At 39.3% G+C, this 21,206-nt stretch overlaps 1 protein-coding gene across 7 annotated transcripts in view; it reads left to right on the top strand.

Annotated features, from left to right (window-relative positions):
* Nucleotides 1-21,206, top strand: part of CADPS2 (Ca++-dependent secretion activator 2) — a 613,140-nt gene that overhangs the window by 124,436 nt on the left and 467,498 nt on the right. For all 7 annotated transcript variants that reach the window (XM_006859326.1, XM_006859330.1, XM_006859327.1 and 4 more), the window contains exon 2: nucleotides 19,214-19,327. In XM_006859326.1, the coding sequence (XP_006859388.1) occupies nucleotides 19,214-19,327 (114 nt within the window). The remainder of the gene's footprint in view (nucleotides 1-19,213; nucleotides 19,328-21,206) is intronic.

Here is a 21,206-nt window from a genome sequence, read left to right as displayed (position 1 = left end):
CACTAGACAGCACTTAACAACAGAAACATCCAAGTGCCAGTCACAGAGTCTCTTCTGATATCCATTTTGGTCTTTTATTTCATTCGTGTCTTTGTAATGACCTTCTGCTTTCTTAAGATTGAAGTTGTCAGTGATTTCATTTTACTTATATATACAATTAATTCCCATGGAAGCAGCAGCCAAGAAATCAATAGATTATTGGAGTGGGGTAGGATGTTACAAAAGGCCCCTTTAAGATGTAAAAAGGCCAAGATGTGAATTTTGTGCATAGAGCTGTACCTTACAGAAGCCCTGTTTTTCTGTGGCCTCATTTACATGTCAGAGTTGCATGATGAAAAAAATGGAGACTCAACAATAATTGTTGTTTAGTGCCTTCGAATTGGTTCTGACTCACAGTGACCTTGTATAGGGTTTCCAAGGAGCTGCTGGTGGATTTGAACTGCCAACTTCATGATCATCCAGCACCACACCTGAAGTTTGAACAAGAGTTGACATATTCTAATTATGGTATTGTTGAAGGATATTGACTATACCCTGGACTGACAAAAGAAAGAACAAATCTGTCTTAGAACTACAGCCTGAATGCTCCTGACGCATACAGATGGCAAGACTCGTTTTATAGAGTTTGCACAGGTTCTCTGGAGGGACCAGGCCCTAGTGCATGCAGAACATAACTGTTTTTGGGGATAAACACATTGTGACTGAATGAATCCGATTGAACAGTTTAGTTGGGCAGTTGGGGAGAGATGTGATTTATGTAGGAGTACACACAACTATTCACGGATAGAGTGCCATACATCTTCTTACTGTAAAGAAATTGATCATCAATGAATTAAGAAAGTTATATGCAGAGTGCCGGCCAGCCTGGTGCCTCCATATAATAAGCAATGGAATGTAAACCACAAGGTCCATGGGAGAAAGGTGAGGCTTTCTGTCCCAGGAAGATTTAAAGCTTCAGAAATCCTATACAGGATTACTGTGAGTGAAAACCGACTTGCCAGCACTTTACAACAACAACATGCAGGGGGTCGTTTCTCTAGTGTTCAAAATGCGATTTACCTGGTGTCAATTATCGAATGGTTATTTGAAAGAAAAAGAAAATCTCTTGGTGACCTGCTGTACATTGCCTGGAAAGCTCTGCTCTGTTAAATAAGTAACCCTGAGTCGGTGGGTGGAGACTTTGTGTGTGTCCACAAGTATGTGGGTGCAGACATTCATGTGTTTATAGATAGCTAAGCTTGCTTTAAATTAGTCATTTAATTTTTTTGGCAGTCATGGCTTTTGGCTAAAGTGTAGTGTTTTACAGACAAGATCACAGGAAGAGAAAATTTTGCTTTCTTCAATCATAACTGTATTTGAACACTCTTTTCAAAGTATTTTTGCTTGTTTTATAATGTGTTTGGAAAAGAGGATATATTTTTCCCAAAATATCACTAAACTGTTATTTGAAGTGAAGCTTATTTCTTTCTTGTCTCCCTCAACCCTATCACGGAGTCCTGGAGTGGCGCTACAGGCTAAGCCCTGGACTCCTAACCAAACCCAATGTGAGTTGGAACCAAGTTGGCAGCACTTTACAACTAAAACCCGTGTCGCTGTTCTCGGTGTATAGCAGGTTCTCAGTCAATATGTGTTAAATCATTGAATTACTGTATATTTTAATACATATGAGGAAGTTCCAAAATTTTTGAGAAAAAATGGAATGAAAGAATAATGGAATTTTTCCATAAAGTTTTTAAAGTCTCCTTATAGTGTGAGAAATGAATGTTTACACTTCACATGTTTGTAATATAAATGCATCTTTTTCTTAAAGAAGTTATCCTTTTGAATTAATGATTCAAATTTTTAAATTAATTATACACTATCGTTAACAACCTGCAGTATGTAGATCATACAACCTTCCTTCCTGAAAGGGAAGAGGACTTAAAATACTCACTGATGTACATCAACGACCACAGCCTTTTGTATGTGTTGCAGCTCAGTATAAAGAAAACAAAACTCTTCACCACTGGGCCAATAAACAAGATCCATATAAATGGAGAAAAGGTTGAAGTTGTCAAGACTTCATTTTGCTTGGATCAACTATCAACATTCATGGAAGCAGCAGTCAAGAATTCAAATAACGTATTGCATTAGGCAAATCTTCTACACAAGACCTCTTGAAAGCGTTGAAGAGCAAAGATGTCAGTTTGAGGACTAAGGTGCACCTGACTCAAGCCATTCTATTTTCAATAGCCTCAAATGCATGTGGAAGTTGGACAGCAAATTAAGAATATCATAGAAGAATGGATGCATTTGAGTTATGGTATTGGAGGAGACTATTCAAAGTACCATGGAGTGCCAAAAGAACAAACAGACCTGTGTTGGAAAAAGGACTCCTTGGAAGCCTGGATGGCCAGACTTTGTCTCTCGTATTTCGGACACATTATCAGGAGGGATCAGTAACTGGAGAAGGATATCATGTTTGGAAAAGTGAAGGGTCAGAGCAAACCAGGAAAACCCCCAACGAGATGGAGTGGCACAGTGGTGGCAGCAATGGCCTCCGCCATCCCAACAATTGTGAGGTTGGCCCAGGATCGGATAGTGTTCCATTCCATTGTGCATAGGGTCACTTATATGAGTCAGTACTGACAATACCAGGTTTTGCCATTGGAGACCTCATGTTATGTGGGGAGACCTGTGCTCCATAGGGTTTTCAGTGGCCAATGTTCTAGAAGCAAATTACCCGGCCTTTCTTTTGAAATGCCTGCAGTCCATTCAGATGTGCCTTGAATATAGGCTTGGCCCAGTGTAATTCCAAAAAGTTACAGCCACTGAAAATTCTGTGAAGTCCAGTTCTACTCTGACAGACATGGCATCACCATCAGTTGACAAAAACTGGTTATGGGTAAGCAGGTTTTAATTAGAAAGCATACTTGTAAGATGTGAGTGTGAGTATTATTAAGAAGGAGATCTAGGAGTACCAGTTGTTTTCAGTGATAAGTAATCTTTTCACATCAGGACTATCGACCAACTTGATCTGCTCCTAGGACATCCAGAGTCACTTTCTCGGGATGTCTCCATTTGGTGAGTAAGTTCCACTGTCAGCATCATATATATCTTGCGTACTCCTACTTCTCTCTCCTCTTTTTTCATCCCCTCTCTCCCGAGCCATTTGTCTGCTCCCCCCATTTCTCTGCCCTCTTCTGCCTTTTCATCTCTGGTCTGATCAATTCCCAGTGAGGCAGTATTGTTATTTAATGTGCCCTTTTTCCATAGGAGCAGGTTGTGAGCTTTAGTGAACTGATGCTAAGCTGCTATACTCTTTAAGGGGCCAGTGGGTTTACATAATCGATCACAGGAATTTATCTAAGAAGGGGTCTTGAAATCAATGCTGATCATCTCAAGAGCTTTAGTCTTTGTAGAATGTCAGTCATTGTGATTAAAATCTAGGACTGATCACAACAACTGTCACATGGAAGACTTGATTATGTAAAATGTGCCCTGTGCTTGAGCTACTAAATGAAATCCCTTGCATTATAAAGAATGGGAATTCCCAAACATTTCGTTGTGCTTATGTGAGACCTTTACATAGACTAACAGGCAGTAGTTTAAACAGAACCATGGGATACTGCATGGTTTAAAGTCAAGAAAGTTGTGCATCAGGGTTGTGCCTGACCCATTCTGTGACATTTTCTCCTGTACATGTGAAAGCTGAACAATGAATAAGGACAACCAAAGAAAAATTGATACCATTGAATTATGGTGTTGATGAAGCATATTGAATATACCATGGTTTTCCAGAAAAGCATTAAATCTGTAATAGAAGACATACAGCCAGAAGACTCTTAAGGTATGAAGATGGTGAGACTTCATCTCGTATTTTGGACATGTTATCAGGAGGAGCTGGTCCCTAGAGAAGGAAATTATGCTTGGTAAATAGAGGGTCAGTGAAAATGAGGAAGAACTTCAAAGCAATGGATCGACACAGTGGCAACAATGAGCTCAAACACAGGAACAATTGTGAGGATGACACAGGACTTGGGCAGTATTTCATCTTGTTTGTACACAGGGTTTCTGTGAGTCAGAACCAAGACTGTTGTTACATGTTGAGGGCATCTAACAACAACAATATAGACTTAGCTTGTTGTTGTTATTAAGTGCCGTTGAATCATTTCTGACTCATAGTGATCCTGTATAGGATTTCTGAGAAGTGGCTGGTGAGTTTGAATCACCAACCTTGCTATCAAACCAACCTTGCAGTACAGTGCCACACCACTCGAATGTTATGTGAGAGACTAAGAAGCAAGAATAGAATGATGTTTTACAGGATGAAAAAAATCAGATATTCTTTCTACAAAATGTTTAAGTCTTTCTATATATTTACATCTTAGATTATCATTCCATTTTTAGCATCTTGGATCTTTTTAAAATTGTCTTGGCCATCTGCTATGCCATTTAAGTCCTTTCTTCTAGAAAATGAGCTGATTATACTTGTAAATGCTAATGAAGAGTGGCTTCTTCAAGTTGGCAGTCTGTGTCTGCGGGTAGACAGACAGCAAGCAAATGCGATAGAGCCAAAGGTACACCTTTTATAGGTTTAGGACAAAAATGTTTATGCCGTGGCCTGAATTACATAGCACTGCCCATTTCCAGCCTTTACTTAGATGTGTTTAGTAGTGTAGTGGTTACAAGTCGGGCTACTAGCTTCAAGGTCAGCAGTTTTAAACTACCAGCCATTTCATGGGTGGAAGATGAGACTTTCTGCTTCCGTAAAGGTTTACAGCCTCAGAAATCCTGTACAGGGTTCCTATGAATTGGAACTGACTCCACAGCACATAACCAACCACCAGCACCACTAGTCTACTGTAGGCTTTTCCTTTAAAACTGCCTACAGTATTATCTGGAGTCTTGGTGTGGTGCTCTGGGATAAAGTACTGGATCACAAGTTCAGTTTGAACCACAAGGTTGGCAGTTCAAACTCACCAGCTGCTCCTTGGAAACCCTAAACGGGATCACTGTGAGTTGGAACTGACTCTAATGCACTTAACAACAACAACAACAACAATAGTATTATCTGGTAGTGCACAGTTCTCCATGCCCCTAAACAACACCTTTACCGTTATTTCTAATGAGAAATTTGCTTTAGACATAAGCACTTTTAGTTTACATGCTTTTCAAACAGACAAGCTAAATAAGATTTGTAAGTGCTTATATATGCCATAATACAAACCTAAAGATGAATTTATTTGTCATGAGTACAAACCTGATTTAAACACTGATGTTAATCCTACCTTATATATCACGCATATCTATCTTTACATTTTAACTATATAAAAATCTAAATTTTGAAACCTTAAACCAAAAATATCCTGGAAGTCTTCTTAAAACCAAATATTCATTTAGCTTAACTAGTAAAACAAGTGCCTGCCTTGAGTTCTCTTAAAAACGATCTTAAGTGGAATCAAAAGTTCTGGACGTGCTGTAGGTCAGGCGTTGGGCTGCTAACTTCACACTTGGCTGTTCAAACCCACCAGCTGCTTCTTGAGAGAAAGATGAGGTTGTCTGCTCCCTTTAAGATGTACAGTCTCAGAAATAGAAGGTCATTGTGAGGTGGAATCAACTCAGTGGCAGTGGGTGTGGTTTGCTTTAAACGAGATCAAAGTGACAACTGCAACTTGAAAGATGAGACAGGAAGCTTAGGGGCAGTGAGTTTATGTTAATGGGGGAGGTAGAGCATTTCATCAATCCTGGAAAATCAACAGGGTAACACTTACCTAAGGACAATGTTGAGATGGGATGGGAAGGGGACTGAAATGGAAGCAGAAGCCAAAGGGAGGAAGTGGTTTACCTGTTGTTGCATGAAGAGGATTGCAGTCATTGAAATGAAACAAAGTGTGTAATTTGTTAAATGTAAAAGTGGTGATTTTTGTCTGTAAACCTTCACTCAATTCACAATGTTGTTACTGTTGTTAGGTGCTATGAAGTTGGTTCCGACTCTTAGCGACCCTGTATAGGGTTTCCGAGGAGTGCAAAGTGGGTTTGAATTTCCAACCTTGCGGGTTACAGTTCAATGCTGATCCACAGCACCACACCGGAAGTTCTAATTCACAATAGAAAGATAAAAAAGAAAAAATGGAGGGTGAAAATGTACAATTTAAAGAACATAATCAGATTGTCACTACATTGTACATGTAGAAGTGGTTGCATTAGTGTAATTGGTGTATTTGCTCATATGTTCTTACTAACAACAACAAAGTTAAAAGTTATATACATTTTAAAAATCTAAATTTTGGAGTTACAGCTAAACATTATGAAATGTGTTGTTGTTGTTAACTACCATCAAATCGGTTCCGACCCATAGTGACCCTGCATAGGGTTTTTAAGGAGCGGCTGGTAAGCTTGAACTGCCCTCTTTGCAGTTCAAACCAACTTTGCAGTCCAGCACATTAAGTCTTTATCTATTCACTGTTTTTTCTTCTTCTCTACTTTTGATTTAAGTTGGCCACATTTTTTAGCTCATTATATTCATCTTCAGCAAATGCCAACTCCAATTGCGTATCAGACTCTCTCAGGAACTTAAAAAATGTATGACTTTCTGGGCTAGTGATTCAATTCAAAATTCTGAAATAGTAAATCTAGGCTATCTGAATTTTTAATAAAGCTTCTCAAGGGCTTGTGATTAGTGAAGTTTGGGAAACTCTTAATACTTCTTCATTTTTTAAAATGGTCACTATGTATACCATTTATTTGTCTGATTTTAGTTAAGCTCAGCATTTGAGTTTTGCTCTGGAAATGCCCTTTGATTTTCCTTTTCAGACAGTACTGACCATGTTAAAGAGTTGAGGGTAACTTAGAACCGTGAAACATCAAGTCCTAAGAGGCATCCTGGTGTGGCACTATAGGATAAGCTCTAGACTCTAACCACAAGGTTGGCTGTTCAAACCCACCAACTGCTCCTCAGAAACCCTATAGAGGGTTGCTGTGAATCAGAACCAACATGATGACATTTAATAGCAACAATAACAAAAGGCACAAGTTAAAATAACAGAGAAACACAAGACAATCTGAAGAACAGTCTGAATGGGTAAAAGAGGGCAAATAAAGTTAAGCTGCATGACTGTCTTATGACTATTTGTTTCCATTGCCTACTATTGTAAAATAGACACTTCAGTGGGCTGGAAAGGAATATTGGGAAACATGATTATAGAAAACTTGTAAGCTCATTTTCAGTCTAGGACTGATTGGAATACCTAAAAGGGGTTCTAGAACTTGCCCAGTGAAATAGGTTTCCTGTGGAGCCTTGGTAGTATATAGGACCTTACGTGGAATCCTGAGCCTCATCCAGAACCTCTGACACTTCCCACTAGAAAGGACAAGCAGACCAGCCTGGAACAGCTAGAGGAACAGAAGATACTTCTTGAATGAAAGACCAGCAGGAAAAATCCAAAACAAAAATGGCAGTCTGATTGGCTACTACAAGAACAAGCAAGTTGTTTGTCAGGGCGCCATCAAGGCAAGCAATCAAGTCCCTTCAGGCCAAACTGCTCTCCAAGACTGAAACTCAGTGGGAGCACATGTGCAGGCATGTAAGCTTGTTGGCCACCACGTTGGTCTGCTGGTGAGTGGAAGAGGGGGAAAGGCAACAATGAAAATAATGGCTGAGTTTGACCGCATTCCATAGACTCCCATCAACCTGGAGATGAGAGAGAGAAGAGGAAGGCATGGTTGGTCCAAAGTATGGTGACACGTGGGGACTCCTGATCCCATAGACAAGGACATAGCCACAGAAGGCTAGAGATGAGAGTGAAGCATCCAGCTGACATGAAGTGAAGGGAGATGCACAAGAATGCCCAAACTTGTAGATAGTACCCATTTGACCTAGCTTCAATGGCTTGATGATCAGAACTTGATTAGAGGAAGATAAAAAAAAAAAAATGATTAAGGAAACAGGAGTAAATTACTACAATTTGATGAACTTGACCTATACTTATGGATCTACTAGCTCAAAATAGCAACTGAAAGGGAAGGATTCTTCACATCAAGTTTCAATCCTATACCCTCTATACACAGGGTTGATAGGGACAGGCAACTTCAACATTAGCTACCTAAAATGGGGGGAGGGGGACTATAAAGGCATGAAGTGACTGGCTTACAAGCTTTAGAGGGAGTTTTGTTTCAGAGTGTGCAGGGAAAGGTAGAATTCCCACTGAATAGTTTCCATTTTGTTTAGATGGGACTGGTGAAAGGAGTTGGGAACAAAATTCTTATGATTCAATAGTGAGTAATTGTTATCATGACTAACTGTGACTGTCACAACTGTAAAGGTAAAAGTTTTGTAATGTTAAGGGGAGAATAGTTAGTTTTACAGTCCAGGAACAGAGGACCCTAGGACCATCAAGGGAGAAGAGCACACGTGGAATGTGGGACCCTATGCAGAAAAGCAGCAACACCAGAGATGAAGGCAGTGATGTTGACATGGAGAGAGAGAGAGCAGCTGAGGACTTTAGATTCATAGAAGCGACAAGCCATAGCCATGGCGGCCAGGAGGCAGGCTTGTAGAATGTGCCTTTGGTTTTAAAATTATTGTATATTCCTAAGTGTTTTTGTGTATATCCCTCCCCCCTGCCAAAAAAAAAAAAAAAAGAGGGAATAGAAGTAAATACTGTTGAATGATGATGCATGAAGGAGATTGTAATCATTGCAATGAAATGATGAGTGTAAAACCAATGTTCTCCCATGTAAAGTATCACTCAATTTACAATAAAAACTGAAAGAAAGGAAAAAAAAAAAAAAGGACAATCTGAAGAACAAAAGCAAGATGCATTGAAGACTTAAAGAGAGTAAGGACCAGAAGCTAAAGCTGAGTAATACTTAAAGAATCAAGAAAAGGAAGGTTGGGATTAAAATGATGAGCAAATGTTGCCATATATAGCAAACACAATTATAGAAGGCCCAGGGAAATCTGAAATTTAGGCAAACAACCGATAATTTTAGTATTGGTATATTCTAAATATTGCATGAATTATTTCAGATGAATAAATATGTACACTAAAAGGTATTCATTCTTAATCTGAAATTCATAGTTAACTAAATGTTCTGGGTTTCATTTGGCAATCCTACAGGAAACCTACTGGTATGGAAGGAAGACATGGAACATTGCTTAGACTTAGAAGTTTTCCATATAATACACTCCAGTTAACTGCCACTAGAAGCAGGCTTTACTTGTTGTTGTTGTTAAGTACCATTGAGTCGATTCTGACTCACAGCGACCCTGTACAGGGTTTCCAAAGAGTACCTGGTGGATTTGAACTACTGACCTTGTGATTCACAGTCCAGTGCTGACCTACAGTGCCACACCAGGAGAAATACCTTAGTCGTGCATATGTGTTTATGGTTTTCTTATACATTTTGTAAATGTCAACCTAGTAAGTTATAGAATGAACTTCCACTGGCTTTTCCTTTGTACTGGACAAGCATTGTATGTTCTTCTTTTTTGATCTTACTTGGTGAACAAATGTGATAAACATTTGGTTTTACTTGTCAGCAATACTTAAGACATACATTCAGGATTGCTTATAGAATCAGAAAATCTAAAGGAAATACTGATGTCACCTTAGCCTAGGTGAGACTGATTCCTATGACTGTGATAATGTGTTTGGCTGCTAAACATAAAGGTTGATGGTTTGAAGTCATCCAGAGGCACCTTGGGAGACAGGCCTGGCATCCCACTTCCAAAGAAGTCCACCATTGAGAACCCTATGGGTACAGTTTTACTCTGAAACACATGAGATTTAACTCAACAGCAATGTTGTGGGGCTTTTTTGTTTGTTTTTTATTAGTCTAGGTATTGAGGTCTTTTAATGTTAATCTGGACTTCTGGTATGGTGCTGTGTATTAGCACTGGACTGTGAACCACAAGGTCAGCAGTTCAAATCCACCAACTGTTCTCAGAAACCCTACATAGGGTCACTATGAGTTGGAACCACCAATAACGTTAACCTGCGAGAAGTGTTTAGTCTGTTGAATCTCCACAGACCCTTCCGTTTGCTAATATAAATATGTTTGTCAGGATACCTAGGAGGTAGCACATTTTTTCCAGCCTAAATGTTGTGAGGTAGCTTCCAGCCATATAGTTGATTCTAACACATAGCTACATTATAGAACAAAGCAGAACTGATTCATGTTACCAGAAATCTTTACAGAAGCCGACTACCTCATCTTTTTCCCTTGGAGTGGTTGGTGGGTTCGAACTGCTGACCTTTTGGTTAGCAGCCCAATGCTTCACCTACTGTGCTAGCAGCGCTCTTTTTTTGTATGGTAAAAAGAAAATAACTATGAATTAGTGTTTCTTATTAGGGAGTAAAATGATTCTTGCATTTATGCCTCTGAATATATGGCTATACTGCAATGATTAATCAATGTAATTTCATTTGTTTGAAATACATGCTGCAGCAAGATTTCTGTTGTAGGTACAGACTGGAATTTCATTATTTGTTGGGGAAATAGTAAGTTAGGCACTTACCAACAACAACATTATTGTTGCTAAGTGCTGTTGAGTTGGTTCTGACTTCTAGCAATCCTGTATAGGGTTTCCAGGAAGTGATTTGGTGAGTTTGAACTGCCAACCTGATGATTCAAACTGACCTTGCAGTCCAGTGCATTATCCCATAGCACCACACCAGGATCCTTTTTTTTTATAGTAAAACTATTTTGTTCTTCAGTCTTTGGTTATTTTTACTAGGATGGTTTATATGCCACAAATGTCAATTTTGGGGGAGACAGTAAACCTGGGGACAAAAAGCTGGCACATCAAGATTGCAAAAACCCATTGCCATCGACTCATCTTTAACTCATGGAGACCCTGTGTTTGTGGGTCAGAGTTGAGCTCTGCGCCACATGGTTTTCAATGGCTGGGTTTTTGGAACTTGAACACCAAGCCTTTTTCCCATAGTACCATTGAGTGCACTTGAACTTCCCAGAGACTCCAGCAAGGATATAGATAGATGGAAATTGTCTAGGGCCTTGATGACTTCACTCAACAATTGAACTACCTGATTCTAGAACACTCTTTCCTTTAGACTTCTTGAGATATGTGATAATAACCCCTTATTGGTTCAGGTATGTTGAGCTGGGGCTTCTGTTGCTTTCAGGGTTCGTTTCTCAAGGAGATGTTAGTGACGTATTCTATTTAATGTGTCACTGCGATATCAGAGGGATGGGTCATTAAAGATGGGCAGCTGAAAGGTCCTACCTCTTCTTCCTTCCTTCACACACAGCCATTCTTCTCCTTTTTGAGAAGGAAAGCAAAACTTTGGAACTTTCTAGGTACATTTATGCTGTAGTTACTTCTTTCAAAAGCAACTATTTCCAACTGTTTTTTACACATTGAAGAAGACCCTTTTGTGAATCTGTGCTGGTCAGCAAGTTTATAATTTTGAATGGGACACATTTTCCTGCTTCTGAGTCTGTCTGAATATTTTGTGATGAATATAAAATCGCTGCTTCTTGCAAGTATGGCTTCAGCATATGGAGCTTTGCCATGGATACCAGATGGTGTTGTCGCACAGAGTTCTTCCTGCCTGAGAACAATATCATCTGCAGAACTGTACCTCTCACACTGTAGCTCAGCAAAGTACCCTGCATGGTTTCTTCAGGCCTCCCTATTCTGACTGAGAACGTATTCTTTGGGTAACTCATTAGTTATTTTGGACTTAGTTTCTCAGACTGTGTCTGCTCCCTACTCCCCCTCTCAGTTATATCACCTCAAGAGTCTTCTGCTCTGTGGTTAGGACAGGATTCATGCACAGAATTGCAACACTGAATGATACTATCCTGTACTTTTTCTCCACTGTTGATGAATTCAGGTCAGCAAATGCTGTATTTAGTGCAGGGACTATATAGATGATTGCCATCCCAGATAAAGAGTCTCTAGCTGGTCCCCTGCTATAGTAAAGATCCCGAGATGTCTTCTCTTGATTCATAATTTAGAAAGAAAAAAAGCTAAAATCTAATTTGAATATGTTTTTTAAATGAAGAAAGAAAATAAATAGCAATACTTAAGATGCATAAGGTATCTCTGAAGTCTAGAAGCAAAATATTTTCCCATGTTGTGGTTGTTAAGTGCCGTCGAGTTGGTTCCAACTCATAGTGACCCTTTATAGGGTTTTTGAAGAGCAGCTAGTGGGTTTGAACTTTCAACCTTGTGTTTCACAGTCCAGTGTTTATCCTACTGCACCACATCTGGAGCCCAAATGGTGCTTATTATTATGGATAAATTCTCATACTAACTAGTATTTAGAAAATTTAGTTTGTACTCTTTGGTATTTGAAATATTCTTTAAAAAAAAAAAGAATCCCATGGTTGTTTTTAGATATTTGCAAAGATATTAAATTTCTGCAATTTGTTGTTGTTGTTAAGTGCTGTAGAGTCCTTTCTGACTTTTGGTGACCCTGTATAGGGCTTCCAAGGAGCAGCTGGTGAGTTTGAACTGCTGACCTTGCAGTGCAAATCAACCTTTTGATCCAGTACTTATCCTATAGCACCACATAAAAAATTATTTTACAGATCCCTCTATTGGTCAAAATTTGAAAAATATTTTATTAATTCATTGGTAAATATAGAACTCTGAACACAAAATATAGGCAAAACTAAAAGGTAGTATGAATAATAGTAAAATCAACTGGTCCCCAACATTGTTAATTGATAAATTAGATCAAACTGTAGGAGTGCATGTAATGGAATATTTCGGGATTATTTCCTTAACCCTGAACTGATAAATATTTTTATAATAACTTGGATGAAGACAATGGATATAATTTTATTGTTAGTAAGTATAAAAAAGCCAAGAGAGCCATTTGATCATTGACAAAGGTATGAGAATTCTTAGGGGGGAAAAAAATCTACATCAGCTGGAAAAATGTACAAAATAAATCTAGCAAGATGAGCCATAGCTTAATAAGACACTGTAAGAATCTTTTAGAAATTTCTGTTGATTCTAAATGTGGTGTGAGTCAGTAATATGATGTGACTGCCCAAAAGAGTTAATTTGTTTTTAGATTGAAGTAATAGATGCCAAGTGCTTCAAATATGCTTCTCCCATGGGTCTCTTTGTTGGTCTCACTGCATGTACTAGGAGAACTCAGAATCTGTTTATCCGGTGCACTTTTAGGGGAACATTGCTGTTGTAATGAGTTTTATTTCTTGATCTTATAGTTTTCAAAGAATTCTTAAATTTATTTAACATGCTTATCTTATGGATAAACTGAAAGTAATCTTAAGAGATTATCCAGGATATGTTATGTGTGTATGTATGATGGAGGGTAGGAGAGGGAGAGGATCTGGAAAAGTTGATCCTAGAAGAAAGATTTACAAATAGAACAATACTAGTCTTCAAGTTCTTGAACTGATAGATGGAAGGAGAGTGCGGGAGTCCAGCTCACACAGGGTTGTGGGACACGAGAGGAGATACGGAGTCGGTGAAAATGAAAGCACTCGAAAGCCTGGGATTAGTTGGCTGAAGCGGGCTCTCTGTCTGCTTGTTTTCTTCTTCTGCCTCTCTGTCTGGCCCGGCTCAGCAAGTCTTTATTTTTTATACTTAAAATTACACAATACATAATGATTTGATACTTTGATTTTTCTATGAATTATCACACAGTTTCAATCACAACATTCCTTTTACTCTGTGATTATACAACCTTAACAAAAGTATTTCTGTGATGTCCAAACTAACCTTTCCATATCCTGTTCATTTTTCAACCACTGAACACTTTCTTTTTGACATCATCTCGTCTCCTATGTAAGTGATAAATTGCTTCTTCTTATTCCCAATAAAAGATCAAGTTAAACCTTACACAAATCATTTCCACTTATCAGACCCTTGATTACATCCTCTTAATAATATAAGTATCTATTAATCATCAATGCCTACACTATTTCATTGTTTCTACTAGGTGATTATCAATCTTCTATCCTACATACTACACTATTATTTTCATGGTAAAAGTATTACTAACATCTACTTAATTATTTTGTTTTTAAGCTTAACCGCAATGTTCCTGTGTTTCCTCTTTTTGAAACTATGAGGCATAAGGCCCAACCTGGCTAATTGCTGCAGGAAATGTAGATTATTAAGTTTTGACCACCTTTCACTTATGTTCACTATTCCCTGCCTATTCACATAGGTGCCTGTACGTAATAGTGGGGGTTTGTAAATTCTAACTGGTAATTGATTGTGGTGAGGTCTACAGGGGTCAGTCAGCTTTACTTTAGTTTGTTATCTACTTTTGTGATCTCATAAATGCAGTTACTTTGTACTTAGGTTTTCTGTGAACAGGAGTGGCACATACAGTTTCCTTTGTATTCAATCCACCCGAAGCTGAAAGCAATTGTTGCTTAGCCAGTTTTTCCTAAGGTTTGTAGAACTCATAGTGAAAGGCTGTGAATATGGCTATATTATATATTTTTACAAGTAAATTCAAAGTTACCCTAAAGAGAAGATAGAAAGCAACTTCTGAGAACTGTCTGCTTTGCATGATATCTCTCTCTGTTGGAGCTGTATCAAGCAAAAGAAGTGAAGCTGTTTTCTATATTCAAATCACTCCCAGCAGGAGAGTACCAGTTAGTATATTCTTTTTTAGACGGCATAGAACTAGGATTGCATATATGTTATCAGGAAGCAGATTTCAATTCATTTTCACTATATAACAATTAGACTAGCCCTCATTGTGAGATAATGAAGGTGTGTGAGTGCATACGCTTGCAGTGAATATGTGAGTGTGTGCATTTGATTGGGTTCAAGTGGAGGTGGAGAGACCACTGGGTGTGGGTTTAGTGATTGTTTTTGCAATGCTTAAAGTGTTGAAAAGGATGACTACTGTGTTTTTTTTCTGATCTTTTTAGTCTTAAATTGCTTTGAAATCCTCAAGTTTGAAATTTAAAAAGTAGTACAGTCATGTTCACATAGTTCACCTGAAACAAGAATTGAAAAGTCTTTGGTCTGCTTGGTCCTTATATAGGATCGCTTCTAAACTATTTTTGTCACTCTGAGTTGAAAGAAGTTTCAGTTTTTTGAATGATTATTTATTTTATTCATCAAGTGAAGGAATTGGACTAAATGATCTTTATTCCCCCTCCAGTTCATTATCATTCCCACATACACTTCCATTTCTATTAGTTTACCTGGACACTTGGGTTGCAAGTTAAAGCCTTCTTGGCAATTCCAAGGGCTTGGCAGATAAAATTCTCAGCGCTCAGCAATTGCTGTCTCACCGGATTACTTTGTGGACCATGTTCATGGAATGAAAGTCATGGACTTAATTATTAACTCCCCCCCCGCCCAACACACACACAGACGCTTGTACACACACATGCCCACTTACTCCATGTTTTCTTTCTGTTTATATTATAGAAGCAGAGATTGAAATAAACTTATAATGTTCTTGCGTTTCAGCGTGGGTTGTTGTTAAGTGCCATTGAGTCTGTCCCGATTCATAGCAACCCAGTGCAGGGTTTCCAAAGAGGAACTAGTGGATTTGAATCGTTCACCTTGTGGTTAGCAGTCAACTGCTTATACTGCAGTGCCACACCAGGACTTCAGCTTTGGTTGACTTCCCATAAAATGAAGGAGGTAATCTTAATAAAGAAATGGAATGGTCTTCTCTACTCAATACCCAAAGCAAGCGTTTTCCCTTCTTTTTATAACTCCTGGGTACAACAGAGTACTTCTTTATCAGCCTGTTACTGCCGGCAACAGTTGTCTTGTTTGTTAGACTCCTAAATAAAACCCATTTTGGAAAGAGCTTCCTTTTATTTGAATGGCATCTTAATAAGCCTTTTGAGCAGATGTAAACTTATTTCACAGCTAGCCTTCTTTTCAAAGCCACATCATACCAGTTTGTTTAGTCTTTCCAGTCCTGTAATCATTTTTATCCACAGCATGTTTTCAAATGCTTCATGTCTCTCTGTAGAATCCAAAACTGGGTTAAGTTCTTTAGTAAAGTCTGCTCAGGGTCAAATAAATGACAGGACTCACCCACTGCTGCTCCTTATATAGCTGAGGATTTGGTTGTTTTTCTCAAGGACTGTATTGTTCTTTCTCCATTTAAATGTTTGAAAGGAAGGTGCAAGAAGGGAGGACAGGAAGGAGGGAAGAAGCAACCTCTGCTTACGTCTAGTGAGGTTGACCCCCTGCAGTCAGGCTGGGCCTCACTTGCAGGACCTGTGTGATCGCATAGGGCCACGTGGAGGATTAAAGCTTCTGCTGTGGTTGTCTTGGGACCCCTGGCTAGTGCAATGAAGTGATTTATTACTAACCAAAACACACCCAAAACACCTTGGAAGAAAGACCTGGTGAACTACTTCTGGAAAGTCACCACCTGGAAAGCCCTGTGTTCAAGGTCACCCTGAATCAGCAGTGACTTGGTGGCAACTGCTTGCATTGTTTTTCAGTTGCTGTCTTGAAATTCTGAATAATATTTTAACAAGAGGCTATGCATTTTCATTTTTACACAGGATCTCACAAATTAGGTAGCTAGCCAGACTCAAAATTGATTGTTAGCGGCTGCTGTTGTTGCTAAGCCCCAACCCACCTCTCCTCACTTGCCCTCAGGCACAATTAGGCTCAGGGTGAGAAAATTGGGTTGTAAACTCTTCATAACACCATAATGCTTCCCCCCCTCCCCCCCACACACACAGTGTGGTACAGGTTCGTTTGAACCACAAGATGGGCAGTTCAAATCCCACCAGCTGCTTCTCAGAAACTTTAGAGTGCTGTGATAAGTCAGAAGCGACTTGATGGCACTTGCACTTAACAACATCAAGCTTGAAGGTGCCCTCACAGCCCTGCTGCCGCTGCTCTGTTCTTTGTGTTAGCCCTCAGGGTTGTCTTTGCTCCATTTCTCTCAACTCAGTTGCAGAGATATGTTTGTTCATGGAATCCAAGCTTTTGGTGTCCAACAGATGTTCTTCCCAGAGGGTCCTTCCCCAGGATTCCTTCTGTTCTTCAAAGTGCTCTTGATCGCCTCTTGTCTTGGACCGTGAGTTACCCACTCCCCTTCAAGAGGACATATTGTCACTTCTTTCCCTGTCCAGAAGCTGGTAGTCCTGCACAATAGCTCATGTCTCATTCCAACTTTACATTACTTCCTGTCTGTGCAAAGAGGCTGGGAAGGCGTCACAGGAAACCCGTCTAGCTGTATTGCGTTTTTCTCCTTTTCCTCTGACTGCATTTTTATTGTTGTGAAACAATATACATAACATTTGCCTGTTCAACATCTTTCGGGTGCACAATTCAAGTACACTAATTACATCAATCATGCTTTGTAGCTGCAAAAACCATTTGGAAAACATGCTTGACATCCCCTAGCTTCCCAAGAGGCAAAGAGAATCAAGCTCAAAATCAGCCCAAAGCTGATTCCTATGAAGCATAGGCCAGATATGCTTCCACCCTACAACCTTCTTTCCCCTGTTCTGACACCAACCATCCCTCCCACAGCACTCTCTGCTTCACATCTGGGTTCAATAATCCATGGCTATGGCCACACAGAACCCATAACAATACTCATGATTATGGGGTTTATTAGGGAAGTGAACAGGATACAATTTAAGATCAAAACCAACTCAGGATGCAGCAGTTCTCCAATCAGGAACGCCTCTTGTCTGCCATGCTGCTGCCTCACTCTTGTCTCAGCCTCTCAGCCATGTGATCCCTTGGCCTCCAGTATGTGTTACAAAGTTCTTTTAACCAGTGTATAAATGCCCAAAGGGCACATTTCTCAAGTCAATCTCCTACCCGTAGACTCTCAGCTTCACTCCGTCCATGTCCATGGACCTAGAGCCTGGAGATGCTGTGTCTCTCCTTGCCGCTGCCTCTTGCTTGTCACCTCTGCAAGGATTCCACGTGTCACTCATGCTATTCCTTCTTGATGGTCCTGGCATCTTTGGCCTCTGCTCCAGAAATGACACCTTTAAGTCTAGCTGGAGGCCACAATGAATCAATCCCAGGCTTAGAGCCCTGTGTACATTATTTGCATGGCCCCATCCAACTACTTGGAGGGAAATAGAAGACTTTGAGTAGAAAAGCCATATCAAGTAAATTCAATACACTGCAGTAGCCTCAACCAATTTCTGCTGCCAAATGTTCCATCAGTAGATTCTATTTTAATATCAGAATTCCAGTGTACACAAGGAAGTGACTTGGAAACATTTAAAAATTGAATCATCAGTCAGAGTAGTTTTTATTTGTCTTTGTCATAAGGTTAATTTCTAGGTATCAAATCTACTATACACATTGCGAGTCTAACATTTAAGAATTATATTTTTGGCAGCGTATATACTGAGTGGAGTTAGGAAAACTTCTTAGCTATAACCAAACTCCTTGAGGGAATGAGTTGCTAGACTTAGGTGCTCCAGTTCATAGTCCTGGGGTCTCCAAGGAGTACACCAAGGTTAGTTAGCATAACATAATCCATAAAGACAACGTTTTACATCATGCTTATTGATTGCTGATTAGGGTCTTAAAAACTAATGAGTGCCCATCTAAGGTGTCTCTCCCCGTTCAGAGTAAACTGGAGTGATGGAAATTGAAGCTACATGGAAACAATCAGTCCAATAGACTAATGGGCCATGTAAGTACTAGTGTCCATGACCCTGAGACCAGAAGAACTAGATGGTGCCTGGCTTCCACGGCCAGCTGCTCTGAAAGAGATCACAATACATGGTCCTACAGGAGGGTGTGTGTGTAGGGGTGGGTGGAGGATGTGGAACAAAACTCAAAATTATTAAACAAAACCAAGCTTCCTGGTTGGCTAGAGACTGGTAGAACTTTGGACCTTACTCACCCTTTAGGTCTGGAACGGAACTCTCTCCCACAGCTCAGTTTCCAGTCAAACAGACAGGTCTGTAAGGGGGAACAGTAACACGAGTGAGGTACACAGACCTTAGAAAAGCCAACCGTTTGAGACCGGAAGGACAGCGTTTACCCAAGGAAAATGGTTAGAAGAATTAGGGAAGAAGGAAGAATAGTAAGAGGAAACAGAGGGAAGACAGTGGGATAAGTGGATGTTTCATTGTGAGAATTAGAATCATTGAGGTGAAACAAAATATGTCCGTATTGGTGAATGGAAAACCGATCTCTTCTGTAAACCTTCGCCTAATATCCAATCAAAGGTCTTTTTAGAAAAGAATGATTATATTTTTTGGATTCATTAATTTATCAGCTAATCTCTTTTTCTCCCAGCTTAACAAGCAGCAACTGCAATTGCTGAAAGAACGTTTCCAGGCCTTCCTGAACGGGGAAACCCAAATTGTAGCCGATGAAGCTTTTTGCAACGCCGTTCGAAGTTACTATGAGGTAAGTTTAAAGAGCTTTGTGTTTTGCTTTATAGTTTCTGAAAGGATTTTTAAAAAATGACTTTCCCCTTTTAAGAACCTCACCAGCCTGGTAGGAAGGCTGTGAGGATGCAACCTTTCTGAAAGTGTTGTCAAGTCTACTTTGCAATTTAAAAACTTTAATTCCACAACCTGGTTTTGAAAGATAAAACAGCATTGGAAAGTTGTGGCATTCACATCTTTTGAGAAAAAATAAAATGCTTAGAACAATCTCCTGGCAGTGATTAATGTAGCTGAGTATTGCTATCTTTGGGCCTACATGTCTAAATTATCTTTTTTTAATGAGGATTTCAATCGTTAATGGCTGTCTTGTGCTATATTGTTCCCTAGATTTGTAATAATTAAAGCGTGTAAGTAATTTCAAGAGGATTTATTGGATTATCTTTTCTTCCCAAAGGAATAGTGCTACCAACACTACCTTGCTGTTTCTTCTGATTTTAGTTTTGTGACCCATCAGGCCTTCTCTCTGGTTTTCCTGTGAGCACCAGCCTTCACACATGATCCTTTAACTGCTTCAGTAGGTTGCCAGTAAATGTTAAGTTTGTAGAGTTACTTTTTTTCCTAAGCATTTCAAAGTCATATGAGGATGGAGTTGTTCTCTTGTGAAGCTACTGTAAATGTTTCATCTGAAGAAATAGAACATGCAAACAGATATTAGACTCTTGTTGTTAAATGCCATTAAGTTGGGTCTGACTCAATGCAATGCTGAATAGCATTTCCCAGATTTGGCTGGTGGGTTTAAACCAGTGACCTTGATTTTAGTAGTCCAATGCTTATACAACATGCCACACCTAGTCATCCTTATATTGTTGTTGTTAAGTGCCATCAAATTGGTTCCAACTCATAGTGACCCTGTATAAGAGGAGCAACTGGTAGTTTTGAACTGCCAACTTTTCAGTTAGCAGTCCATTACTTATCCTACACCACCACACCAGTTGTATTATAGTTAAAAAATAAAAAAATAAGAAAGAAAGAAAATAAAATGTATAGTTGCATATGTGTCTGAATTTCCCTGAAGCAACAATCTTTGTGTGAAGAATAGAGTAATTGAATATAAACGAGAATTGGTAAGATTTGTAATTTATTGAGAATGTACATCAGAGGCTAATTAATGTAACTTGAAGAGGTGCAAAATATCCCAAGCACTGATAAGGTCAAATGTTCAGTTGCTTTCCAAATACATGACTAACGTATTAGTGGCAATAGTGCAGGTATTCTCTCACTTAACGTTTTCTCAGACTAGCTTACAAATTTAGGATCTCAAAACTCTGAAAAACACAAATATATATATGTCATCTTACAAGAAGAACTCTTGCCCTAATTCTTATAAGGTGAAATATAAGGTCCTACACTTGGAGTCCTGATGTGGCATTGTGAGTTATTGTGCTGGACCGCAAGGTTGGCTTGAACAACAAGGTCGGCGTTTCAAGCCTACCAATCGCTCCTTGGAGAACCTACTATACAGGTTTGCTATGAGTCAGAATCAACTCAGTGGCATTTAACAACAACAATACATATGTTGTGTAATAAAATAAAATAAAGACCTAAATTCTGTCTTCAGATTGGAGCAAACTTTAAAAATAAAATTAGGCATACTTTTAGTCTTCATAAATATACCATTGCCATTAATATGGAGTCCTGGTGTGGCGCTGTGGGCTAATGCGTCAGACAGCAAAGTCGTTTGAACTGCACGGTCCATGGTCAAGCTCACCAACTGCTCCTTGGAAATCCTACATAGGGTTGCTATGGGTCAGATTTGACTCGACAGCCCATAACAACAACAACAAACCAGGTGAAGGGCATATGCACTCTCTCTTTATTATCTTTAAAATTTCTATGTT

Source organism: Chrysochloris asiatica, unplaced genomic scaffold, assembly GCF_000296735.1.
Source record: "Chrysochloris asiatica unplaced genomic scaffold, ChrAsi1.0 scaffold00032, whole genome shotgun sequence".
Taxonomy (NCBI): Eukaryota; Metazoa; Chordata; class Mammalia; order Afrosoricida; family Chrysochloridae; genus Chrysochloris; species Chrysochloris asiatica.
The sequence above is the reverse complement of the archived record's forward strand: the minus strand, read 5'-3'. Positions and strand labels throughout refer to the sequence as shown.